Here is a 13,115-nt window from a genome sequence, read left to right as displayed (position 1 = left end):
CCACCCCACAACAGTCCCCGGAGTGTGATGTTCTCCTTCCTGTGTCCATGTGTTCTCATTGTTCAATTCCCACCTATGAGTGAGAACATGCGGTGTTTGGGTTTTTGTCCTTGTAATAGTTTACTGAGAATGACGATTTCCAGTTTCATCCATGTCCCTAGAAAGGACATGAACTCATCATTTTTTATGGCTGCATAGTATTCCATGGTGTGTATGTGCCACATTTTCTTTTTAAAATAGTTTTTTTCTAGTTCTGTGAAGAACATCTTTGGCAGTTTGATAGAAATAGCATTGAATCTGTAAATTGCTTTGGGTAGTATGGCCGTTTTAATGATACTGATTCTTTCTATCCATGAGCATGGAATGTTTTTCCATTTGTTTGTGTCTTCTCTGATTACTTTTAGCAGTGTTTTGTAGTTCTCACTGTAGAGATCTTTCACCTCCCTGGTAAGCTGTATTCTAGATATTTTAGTCTTTTGTGTCAATCGTGAATGAGACTGCATTCCTAATTTGGCTCTCAGCTTGGCTGTTTTTGGTGTATTGCAGTGCTAATGATTTTATACATTGATTTCATATCCTGCAACTTTGCTGAAGTTATTTACCAGCTGAAGGAGATTTGGGGCTGAGATTATGGGGTTTTCTAGAGATAGAATAATGTTTCTGCAAAGAGGGATGGTTTGACTTCCTCTCTTCCTATTTGGATGCCTCATCTACAAAGGGAACCCCATCAGGCTAACAGTGGACCTCTCAGCACAAACCCTACAAGACAGTAGAGATCAGGAGCCTGTATTCAACATTCTTAAAGAAAAAAATCTTCAAGCAAGAATTTCCTACCCAGCCAAACTAAACTTCCTAAGCAAAGGAAAAATAAGATCCTTTTCAGATAAGCGAATGCTGAGGGAGTTCATTACCACCAGACCCACCTTACAAGAGATCTTGAATGGAGCACTAAATATGGAAAGGAAAGACTGTCACCAGCATATACAAAAACACACTTAAGTACACAGATCAGTGACACTATAAAGCAACCTCACAAACAAGTCAGCATAATAAACAGTTAACAACACAATGACAGGATCAAATCCACACATATCAATAATAACCTTGGCCTGGAACGGTGGCTCATGCCTGTAATCCCAGCACTTTGGGAAGCCGAGGCAGGTGGATCATGAGGTCAGGAGTTTGAGACCAGCCTGGCCAACATGGTAAAACCCCATCTCTACTAAAAATACAAAAAATTAGCCAGGCGTGGTGGTGTGCTCCTGTAATCCCAGCTACTCAGGAGGCTGAGGCAGGAGAATCATTTGAACCTGGGAGGTGGAGGTTGCAGTGAACTGAGATTGTGCCACTGCACTCTAGCCTGGGCAGTGGAATGAGACTCTGTCTCAAAATAACAATAAAATAATAATAATAACCTTCAATGTAAATGGACTAAATGCCCTATTTAAAAGGCACAGAGTGACAAGCTAGATTAAAAACCAAGACCCAATGGTATGCTGTCTTCAAGAAACCTATCTCGCATGGAATGACACCCATAGACTCAAAATAAAGTAATGGAGGAAAATCTACCATGCAAATGGAAATCAGAAAAATGCAGGGGCTGTTACCCTAATTTTAGACAAAACAGACTTTAAGCCAACAAAGATCAAAAAAGACAAAGAAGGGCATTATATAATGGTAAAGGGTTCAATTCAACAAGAAGACCTAACTATCCTGAATATATATGTACCCAACACAGGAGCACCTAGATTCATAAAGCAAGTTCTTAGAGACCACATTTAATATTTTCAAACCATAGTTGACCACAAGTAACTGAAACCTTGGATAACTGAAACCATGGAAAGTGAAATGGTGGATAAAAGGTAACTACTGTACAGAACACCAAAGAAAAAGAGACAATCTGAAAAGAAAGAAAAGACAGGTACTTACAGAAGAATGACAATTAGATTGATAGCAGTTGTCTCAAAAGCAACAATTAGGCTCAGGTATTATTCAAATTGAGACAAAACAGATACATTTTCAGAGAAACAAAGACCACTAAATGAAAAAAGATGACTACTCACAGACCTTTAATGAAAAGGACACAAAATCACAGCTAGATAGGAGTAAGTTCTAGTGTTCTATAACACTGCAGGATGACTATAGTTAACAGCAATATATTATATAGTTTCACATAGCTAGAATGAAGACATTGAATGTTCCCTACATGAAGAAATAATGTTTCAGATGATAAATATGCTAATTACCCTGATCTGATCATTATACATTATATATATTGAAAGATCACTATGTATTCCATAACTATGTACAATTATTAGTCAATTTAAAAATACAATTTTTAAAAAGCTGCTAGAGCAAAGCTGAATCCAGAAGGATGGAGTTGGATGCAAGAAGGAGCAGTGAGCAAAGAAATGGAAATTGATAAGCATGTAGATGAGTGTAGAGAAGCACTGGTACCTAAAACATTACAATCGCAATAATAATGATAATGACTAATTTCAGGGATGGTAGTATTAGGTCAATAATGTAATAAAATATAAGATGAGAAAGGATAATTAAAGTATTCTGAAGTTCCTGCATTATTTGGAGGAAGGTAGAGATATTTAACTTTAGACTTGTTAAATCAAATGTAATTATTAAAATTTAAGATTTTTAAAAGGTATGAAACCAGTAAGAGAATTGTATTTAGGAATATAGCAATTTTGACTGCATTTAACAGAAAAGAGCACTTACAGTGTCAATAAATGGAGATTTTGGTTGTTTTGTTTTTTGTTTTTGAGACAGAGTCTCGCTCTGTTGCCCAGGCTGGAGTGCAATGGCGCAATCTTGGCTCACTGCAACCTCTGTCTCCCAGGTTCAAGTGATTCTGCTGCCTCAGCCTCCCGAGTAGCTGGGATTACAGGTGCATGCCACCATGCCTGGCTAATTTTTTGTATTTTTAGTAGAAACGGGGTTTCTACTAAACCTGACCTCATGATCTGCTTGCCTTGGCCTCCCAAAGTGCTGGGATTACAGGCATGAGCCACTGTACCTCAGGTAATCCTAAATCCAGAATAAACAGCCTTATGTTAGCATGTTGACTCCCAGTGCTCTTAAGGACCCAGGCTCTTTTTTTCTCTTTATGTTCAATCATATGTAGTGCCTGTTCTCATGTTCACCACTTCACAATCTCAAGATGGATACTCATTCTAGCCCACTGGAGGGCTCCAGGCAGAAAGAGAAGTAAAGCAAAGAGCAAAAAGCACATGCCAGCTGACTTGACCCCCTTATTAAGGGCTTTCTAGAAGCCTATTCAGCAAACTTTTGTACACTTTTTATTGGCCAAACTATCTTCTTAGGGTACCAAAGTTGTTAGGGATGCTTGGAAATATGATATTTTACATAGGCCTATTGCCATACCAAACGAAAAATTTTAAGTTTCTGTTAATGAGAAAGAGAGGGAGACTGCATATCGGATAAGCAACCAGAAATGCCTGCCACCAAAAAATAGAACATAAAATTTTTAAATTAGTAGAAGGAACAAAGGGGTTAAAGAAAACTGAATTCAATTAATTGAGAAAAGGAAGAATGAGAAAAAGCATGGTAAATAAAAGGATGAAATAATATGTGAGAAAAAGTCAAAATATATTTCTTTTAAAAACTTTATTTTCAATTTATAAACAGTAAAATCTACTCTTGGTGTACAGTTATATGCGTTTTGATAAATACATACAGTTATGTAATCACACCGCAACTAAGAAACAAAACAGATACATCACTCCCAAAAATTTCCTCATGCTGTATCTTTGTAGTCAATTCTTTTCCCCATCCCCATTCCCTAGCAACCAATGATGTTCTCCAGACCTATAGTTTTGCCATTTTTAGAAGGTCTATGAATGTAATTTTATAATTTGTATGTACCCCTTGGAGGCTGGCTTATTTCTCTTAGCACAATGCATTTTAAATTCTTCCTTGTTGTGCCTATCGATACTCCATTCCTTTTTTATTGCTGAGTAGTATTTCACTGTAAGATGTTCCACAATTTGTTTATTCATTCACCAGTTGAAGAATGTTTGTTTCCAGACATTTGAGATTATAAATAAAGCTGCTATACAGATTCATATAGAGGTTTTGTAAACATAAGTTTTCATGTCTCTTGGGTAAATACATAGGAGTGAGATTGGTGAGTCATGTGGCAAGTATATATTGAACTTTATAAGAAACTCCCAAACTGTTTCCCAAAGTGGTTGTACCATTTTGCATTCTCACCAACAATGTATGCAAGGTTCATTGCCTTCATACCTTCACCAGCACTTGGCATTAACAGGTTTGTTGTTGCTATTCCAATAGGTACATAGTGGTATCTCATTGTGGTTTTAGTATGTATTTCTCTAATGACTTAGGATGTTGAGCGTCTTTCCAAGTGCTTTTATTCCATCCATATATCTTCCTTGGTGTCTCAAATCTGTTCAAATCTTTTCTCTTCTAAATCTATTTTTAATTACAATAAATACTAATGGACTAGTTTTTTAAAAGAAGCAGAAATTATCAACCTGTATAAAATAAAAAAAAAATCCAACTGTATACTGTTAAAAAGATACCAAAATGTTGAAAACGAAAGGATGGAAAAATTGTAGCAGGCAAATACCAAAATAAAGCTGATGTAACTATAGTCAGTTTTACAGATAAAATTGATTTAAGGCAAAAAGCATTATTTGGGATAAAAGGTAACTAAATCATAAGAAAAAAATTAACTGGGAAAAATAGCAATACTTGTAGACAATAACAACCTCTATTTGTATAAAGTAAAAACTGACATAATTGCAAGGAGAAATTGATAAATCCACAGTGATAGTGGAAACTTGTTAAATTGAACTGAAAAATAATATTGGGAAAAACATAGAAGATTGAACTTCATAATAAAACAATCTACTGAACAAATTTAGACCCCTATGCTCAATAATTAGAGAACATACATTTTTATAGCACAACATTTTAAAAAAACATGTACAAGCCTACAAAGCAAATCTTCCCAAATCAAAGAATTGATATATCAAACACATTCTCTGATCACAGTGTGATAAGAGAAATAATAATAAAACACCATATTTGGAAAATTCAAAACAATTTGTAAATAATTAATGGGTCAAAAAGTATAAGAAAATGTAGAACTGGATGGTGATGAGTACACTAAAAACCGAAACATGTGGCATACCACTAAAAAGAAAATTTAAAACCTGAAATGCACACAGAAAACAAAAAAAGCTAAAAATGAATCAAATATTAATTCAAGATGTTAGAAAGAACAGAATAAAACCAAAATAAAATGTTCTCTGAAAAAAGAAATAAAACAGTACAACAGGCATGATTAAGAAAAAAAGAGAGAAATCACAAGTAACAATCTTTGCAGGGAAAATGGGCAAATCTACAGAAACAGTTGAGATTAAGTCAGATGTGGGACTAGAATCCAGATTCTGACATTTATTATCCTTTTTTTTTTTTTTTTTTTTTACAGCCCAGAGGTCCTTTATTTATTTATTTTTTTTAACACCTATTATGCCATGAATTCATAGGGAATAGGTTCCAGCAGCTCAGGCTCCTTCCCATTGTTTCTCACAAAGTGTGCTTCTCTGGGTGGAGCAGGCTGGCGCTTTAGTTGAACCCAGGTACCTTTCTCTTTGGCTTCTTTCTTTTTCTGATGATTTTCCTTCACGCGTTTCAGGAAGCTATCTCGGCTCTTAGAGTGCTTAATGTGCTCAATACGCACATTAATTCTCTTGGCAAGAATCTTGCCCTTAACTTGTTTGTTTACAACAATGCCAACAGCATGCTGGGTAATATTGTAGACTCTTCCAGTTCTGCCATGGTAACACTTGTGGGGCATTCCTTTTTGAACAGTACCCATTCCCTTGATGTCTACAATATCACCTTTCTTACAGATTCGCATATACGTGGCCAAAGGAACAACTCCATGTTTTCTAAAAGGCCTAGAGAACATATATCAGGTGCCTCTCCTCTTTCCCTTTGTGTTTGTCATTTTGGTGAATTACTGGAAGATGGCGGTTCCGGCCGAAAGGCGACATTTATTATCCTTGTTTGTGACCTCTAAGCTTCAGTTTGCTCATATGCAAAATGGAAATGATACTTACTCTGATATTTACACTGAGAATGCCTAGTCACAATGGTCACTCAGCAAATACTAAATCCCTTCCTCTCCCTTCAATTCTTTTTAGTTAGTAGCTCTATAGAATGTAGAGGGCAAAACAAATCAAATATGAGATTTTGTGAATTATTAATCATCTATATCAGCAGCCATATTCTCTATCAACATGCATAAGCAAGAATTGATCGTACTTTGTTTTAAATGTGTTCTTACCTGCCAAAATATTTTCTTGAGTGCATAAAATTCTACATCCAAAGCAACCATAAATATAATTAAAGGTGAAAAGTAAGAATAAAGTGAAAAACTTGATGTTCTTAGAAGAGGGTAGACAATTTGGTGCACCTAAAGTAACAAAGGCAAACAAGAAATTAGTTTGCTACCATTTCCAAGTATTAGAAATTAGGTTGATGCTATGTCAATCAATATAAATTTTAGAATCTTTCAGTTTACAGCTAATGAGAGAGTATCTACAAGGGCAGTCCTAAGGGTCCTGTGGTAGATTTCTTATCTAGCCATCCAGATAGGTTACCTATATAGACCTCTATTCACCAGAGAATTTATTGGTTTTGGGCTACACAAACACTGCTTGTGGTGTGCAATCAGTATTTCCAAAAGTGGTATCCCTACTATTGGTGATATCAGAAAATATTTTTGGTGATTCACAGGTAAGTATTTTTTAATTTGACTGTTAGATGTTTATTTCAATTTGCTTTAGATGAGGGAAAGAATCTTAAACAGGTACTTGTTTCACAAACATTGGCTTAGGATTTTTAAATCTTTAAGTGAGTCAGTAGAGAAAAATAATTCATAGCAAATAGTAGATTGTATACATAAGACATAAATCATGAAGGTTGTACACAGATTAATGGAAAATACAACAATAATGATTGAAGTGCTATAAATATTCCCTCCTAAAAAGTTTATTTTCTCCCAATCAATAGTTTAACTTTCATTACTTCACCTCCCTATACCTCAGTTTGCTCATCTGTAAAATGGAAATAGAGTATCTGCTTTCAATGGGTTGCTGTGAGAGTGAATAAATTAACTCAAGGGTTAATAAGCTAATAAATTAATAAATACAAAGCACTTAAAAGAGAGCCTGGCACTTAGTAAACACTCTGAAGATGTCAGCTAGTAGTGGGGTGGTATTTCAGAAAATTAGGAAGAAGCGTTTACAATCCTAGATGGGTACAAGCACTATCTCCATTTTTAAAAAATAAAGGAATGAGTGGAGGCAAATTATTATCGATCACACTGCTATGCAGTTGAAATCAGAAGTTAATACCAGGTTAATAAATGAATGAATGTTTTCTTGTATCTACGGTATATATTACATGAAACTATGAAGCATGTTTTACATTGAATCTGGCAGTGACCATGCCTCATGATGAACATAACTGCTGCCTTTTATAAGCAGGTCTTTTATAAGCAGGCCCTTTTTTTTTTGTTTTTTGAGACAGAGTCTCACTCTGTCACCCAGGCTGGAGTGCAGTGGCGAGATCTCAGCTCACTGCAAGCTCCGCCTCCCGGGTTCACGCCATTCTCCTGCCTCAGCCTATAAGCAGACCTTTTATAAGGCAACAGCAGGGAAGAAGCCATATGTGCAGGGGAAGGAAGCCAGAGCAAGACTCCAGAAGCAGATGATGAGCCCAAGAACGCAAACACATTTTCCTTGCTTTTTTTTTTTTTTTGAGACGGAGTCTTGCTCTGTCGCCCAGGCCGGAGTGCAGTGGTGCGATCTTGGCTCACTGCAAGCTCCGTCTCCTGGGTTCACGCCATTCTCCTGCCTCAGCCTCCCGAGTAGCTGGGACTACAGGCGCCCACCACCACACCTGGCTAATTTTTTGTATTTTTTAGTAGAGACAGGGTTTCACCGTGTTAGCCAGGATAGTCTTTCCTTGCTTTCTTTCCTTGTTTTTTCCTTGTTTTTTTTTCTTTTTCTTTTTGACAGTCTTGCTCTGATGCCCAGGCTGGAGTGTAGTGGTATGATGTCAGCTCACTGCAACCTCCGTCTCCTCCGTTCAAGAGATTCTCATGCCTCAGCCTCCTAAGTCACTAGGATTACAGGCATGGGCCACCCCTTCTAGCTAATTTTTGTATTTTTAGTAGAGATGGGATTTCGCCATGTTGGCCAGGCTGGTCTCAAACTCCTGGCCTCAAGTGATCCACCCACCTCAGCCTCCCAAAGTGCTGGGATAACAAGTGTCAGCTGCCGCACCTGGCCACATTTTCCTCTTATTACTGCTTTTTTGAAGTTTCCCTAATTGATGTGTCCTTTACTGTGTGGTTTTTATTTTCCAAATTTTTTAATACCAGATATAATTTTTTGAGTAGCTGTTCCCATAAGAAAAAACATTCCATGCATTTAGGGATGAGATGGGAGTGGACTTTATTTTTGGCATTTTTTCCTTTAATTTATTCTCTAATTTATTGTACATACAGTACCTCAACAGAACTGTAGGCCATCTGTCCTATCACAAATCCTGATAGAGAAAGAATCGTCAAAACAATGACTTCAGAATTCTTTAAACACATCTTCAAAAGCCCTAAATGTGAAAAACAGAATAGTTGTATGAGTACTCGAAGTACAGTTTCTACCAAATGTGTATCACTTTTGCACCATCCCAAAGTAAGTCGAGACCTTCTGTATTCAATTAATATTTAACGATGTGGCTTGACTTACTTTGGGATGGTGCAAAAGTGATACACATTTGGTAGAAACTGTACTTTGAGTACTCATATAACTATTCTGTTTTTCACGTTTAGTACAATATTTACAAAATTACATGAGATAGTCAACACTTTATTATAAAATAGACTTTGTGTTAGATGATTTTCCCTGACTGTAGGTGAATGTAAGTGTTATGAAAGCTTTTAAGGTAGGCTAGGCTCAGTTATGATGTTCAGTAGGTTAATTGTATTAAATGCATTTCAACTTACAATATTTTTAACTTATGATGGGTTTATTAGGACACAACCTGATAATCAAGGAGCATCTGTACTTCTTACAGGTAAGACCAGATACAGATATGTTTTTTACACTCTTTCTGCAATGCTCTTTACTACTGGAGCATTTGTCTCTATAAAGGATATAGAGCTAGTCCATGGTCATCAGCACCTTGTGATATCAAAAGGGACCAAGGTCATTAGTGAGTATATTAAAGATTCCCAAAGAAAGCAATTTCACTCCTTGATACAATGGGTTAAATTGAAGGAGTTTATACATATTTGTTTCTGTATAGTATTCCTAGTTCCAGAAAGGATTTTAAAGCAGCTATTTTTCCTTTTTCCTAATCCCTAGTGTTGAATTGTGGACTAAAGCATCTGTGTGTTGTATATGTTACTTGATCTGTATGAATATCATTCTCTATACCTGTTGAATTCTTAATCACTGTTTAAGAGGTCCTTATTTGTGAAGCCTTTCCTAATTTTCTTCTTGGGGTTGGGATGGGTTATTTATCTTCCCTGAAGAGAGATCACACCAAAAGCCATAATAAAATGGACAAAATGAATGACATCAGTTATGTAAATCATGAATTGTATGCCTGGGCTCTATTTGTGTGTTTGCTCCCATTGTCCTCCCCTCATCTCAGATATTTTTGTCAGGTTAGGTCTGGCCAGGCAGGCAGTATACAGCTCTTCCTCCTCCTTGTGAGCAGAGAATCTTGACCACACCTTTATAGTTATACTTAACACATTGCATAGTAATTATGTGTTTGCCAATCTCTCCCATGAGAGGGCTTCTTGAAGTTAAGTTATTCTTCTTACATGTCTACCACACTACCATGCTCAGCAAATGTTACTGAACACAGGAATACAGAATAGACACTACTTATAATTAAATGAAGCAAGATTGACTCATGTCTTATCGTTTCAATGGGCCCCTTCTTTTGATGTTATGTAGTTGTGATGGCTTTCTGCATTGACAAAAGGTTCACAGGGCAGAGGAAAAGATGAGTTTCAAAAACAACCACCTACCTCCCAAAACAACAATGAAACATACAAGCGCTGTGAAATGTTTCTCTTCAACAAGGTAGTCAGCTGGCTGCCCGCAGAGTAAATCAGGTCTGTTACTTTCATTTTGTGCCCAGAAGTAAGAACTCATTTTTGCTGCTGCTTTTCCCCAGACCTAACTTGATGGAGTGGTTTGGTTATTATTGACACTTTCACTTCTGCACGCTAACCTGTATAGCATGCAAAAAGAACATGAGACCTAGCAAGACCCAATTTATCCATACCCTTTCTACCTAAGATTGTGCCACACTCAGATCTGATATGTCTCTTCTTGTCACAGGGCACACATTAATACCTCTTGTCCTACCTCTTGCTACAAGATCATTTTATAGGAACACTAACAGCAGTGTTAGTGTTTACTCCCTGTACTGTTACATGTATATGGGAGAGGGGGTGCATTGATAGGTGCACTTACCATTGTAATGATATAGTAATGTGCTTGCTTTCCCCATTGGACAGTGAGTTTCTCAAAGGCCAGGGCCCGAACTTTCCTTAAGGCTGTGCACATAGTATGTGGCACCAGATAGGCTGTCCAAAAATATTTGATGGGCTGAACTATTTGAGGGGGAAGAAGCAAGGATAAATGTTATGCTCCCCCTTCTCTGTGGGTATAAATCATTCTGGAATTCCATTTTACCACTCCAGCCCTAATATATCTTTTTCTTCTCTCAGCACCCTTCCAATAAAAGATGGCAAATGGAAAACAAAGTCAAAGTTGAGTCACACCAGTTAAGGTTGGGAGTGAGGATAAGGGTGAATAACCTAAAAATAAAGGAAAAGACCAAGGTTGAGGTTTGATCATACGATGCCTTTGAGTGAATTAGAAAAAGGCCCCCTTCCTCAGAGCAATGAAGCCTGTCAACAAGGCACATGGCTTGGCATGTGACTACCAGGCTGGATTTCAGCCCCAGTATCCTACCTCAGCTGGTGCTCTGTGTAGGATGTAACCTGTGCAAATCTATGCAGTGGTCCTGAGAAAGATTTGTTCTGTTTTATTTTTCCTTGCAGCTAGCCTTAATCTAAAAATCCTAGAGGTTCCTCAAGTATCTCCAATAATATTTAAGGCTTATCTTTGGTCCTTTGTTTTGCAGGTCTACAGGTCACAGTGATTCTGGTGTGAAGCAGAGGATGGGCCAGAAAGAGATTCAAAATGCTACATCTTCAAATCACTTCACCTGTCCCGCCAGTAGCCCTTCAGGTCCCTGGCATCTTCAACTCCTGCTATCCTCATGTGTAATGACCCTCAAATTAAGTTCTACAAATTACCCAGATCAGCGATATGTTCTTTAAAGATTAAGCTGCTTTAAAGTTGAAATTGAGATGAAGGCTCTCAAATTCCCAAAAAACAATGCACAGTTATGCGTCTGTTTGCCAGGGACAGTACTACCAACTGATATCACACCAAAATCCATTTCCATGCCTACTTCTCATTGGTTTCTTGCCAGCCTGCTTTCATTCTGATTGGCTGCCTACATTATCCCCACCCCCAATCCAGAAGAAGCCAAGTGATCTAGTTCTGGGGAAGCTTTCATTTTTTAACACTCAAGTTATGTAGGTACCCACAACTGTTTTAACTGATTTTTTTTTTTTTTTTTTGCTGACATTGTAGAATGAATTCATGAGTTTTACAAGTATAATCAAAGACAACCAACAATTTTTTACTTTTCCCTTCAAAAGCTAAGTGTAGTGTAGCTCCCCCGTAGTCTAAGTTAGAGAAGAATACTAACAGCCTGTTTTTCCTTCTGTGCTCAGCAAGCTTTATCTGTACTTGCTAGTTTCACATTCCTTGAGGCTCAGGGAGTTCCTGTTTCACCTTACAAGGTTAAAACAGAAACATGGTTTCCCAGGGATGTGGAACATGTAGTATAGATAAATGTAAAAGACCGATCAACTGCCTTTGTTCTCACTTCTGTGAGTATGCTTCCTGCATCATGTAGCTCCTGGCCACTGACTGCTTAAAAGGTGGCTGCTTTCTTTATCCAGGGCTCAGACTTTCCTGGACGCTAGTCCTACTGAGCCAGGTGATCACCTTTTAATAAAGACCTTTCCTGAACTCACTCTGTTCAGTCTCTCCCATCTTTGATTGTCCTAAAACAACATAATAGCTGAAATGGTCAAAGATATTAATGTAGACAGAATCTCCTTCTATATTTTTAATATTTACTCTATGTTTCTTATGCCAACACCATCTAGCTCAGCCCTAACCCTCTTCAAAACAGTCTTGTCTCCTCTCTAATTCTTTTTCAGCCATACTGTTTCATTTTATTTTTCTACCTCTCCTTCCTTTTCAATGTTTCTCACTCCCATTTTCCTAACTCCTATCCATCATTGGTTTCCAGTCCTTAATTTGAAGAAACAATGTTACCCATTCTTCATGGGAGGACAAATGCATCCCAAATTCCATGATGCCTAACTTATATACTTCTTGCCTCAAATATAATTACTAAAAACAAATACAGTATAAATATTAAACAAATGAACAATAATCATCAATTGGTGGGTTACTTTCAAGGAAGAGTTGTTTTGTGACAAATTATACTCTCTCATTCCTATACCACACTCATCAAGGTTGCTGCACATCATCTTCCTAAGGGCACCAAGGAGAACATCACAGCAGTAAGATTACACCTTCACTATATATCAAGAAACCTCTGGCAAGTGAGTCTCAATTCCTACTTCAGACTAAACACAATTCTAATCAACAGCTCTATGACTGTGACAAGCAACATTGGTGCCCACATACTAGCTCCTAAAATATTCTTTATGACTTCCTTTTTTGTACAAACTGATGTGGTTCTTTTAAGCCACTGAGCTTATCCCTACTATAATGCCAAGGACTATGTTAAAAAATAATTGTCTTATTCACAGGCCCTCTCCTAAGAGACCCATTCCTTACTCTTCCCTCTTTTGCCTTTACTTAACTCACCTCATTACCAAGTTCACTACCCTCCCATTCTGA

At 37.3% G+C, this 13,115-nt stretch overlaps 1 protein-coding gene and 1 pseudogene across 1 annotated transcript in view; both read right to left on the bottom strand.

The window, feature by feature from the left end:
* Window positions 1-10,262, bottom strand: part of SLC9C2 (solute carrier family 9 member C2 (putative)) — a 99,548-nt gene extending 89,286 nt beyond the window's left edge. The window contains 3 exon segments of the mRNA XM_032160961.2: window positions 6,356-6,484; window positions 8,588-8,688; window positions 10,121-10,262. Of these exon segments, the coding sequence (XP_032016852.2) occupies window positions 6,356-6,484; window positions 8,588-8,688; window positions 10,121-10,247 (357 nt within the window). The 5' untranslated portion in view covers window positions 10,248-10,262.
* Window positions 5,512-6,019, bottom strand: LOC116473222 (large ribosomal subunit protein eL21-like; annotated as a pseudogene).
* Window positions 10,263-13,115: the final 2,853 nt, after the last annotated feature.

The sequence above is a fragment of the Hylobates moloch genome, unplaced genomic scaffold (assembly GCF_009828535.3).
Source record: "Hylobates moloch isolate HMO894 unplaced genomic scaffold, HMol_V3 SCAFFOLD_8, whole genome shotgun sequence".
Classification (NCBI taxonomy): domain Eukaryota; kingdom Metazoa; phylum Chordata; class Mammalia; order Primates; family Hylobatidae; genus Hylobates; species Hylobates moloch.
The sequence above is the reverse complement of the archived record's forward strand: the minus strand, read 5'-3'. Positions and strand labels throughout refer to the sequence as shown.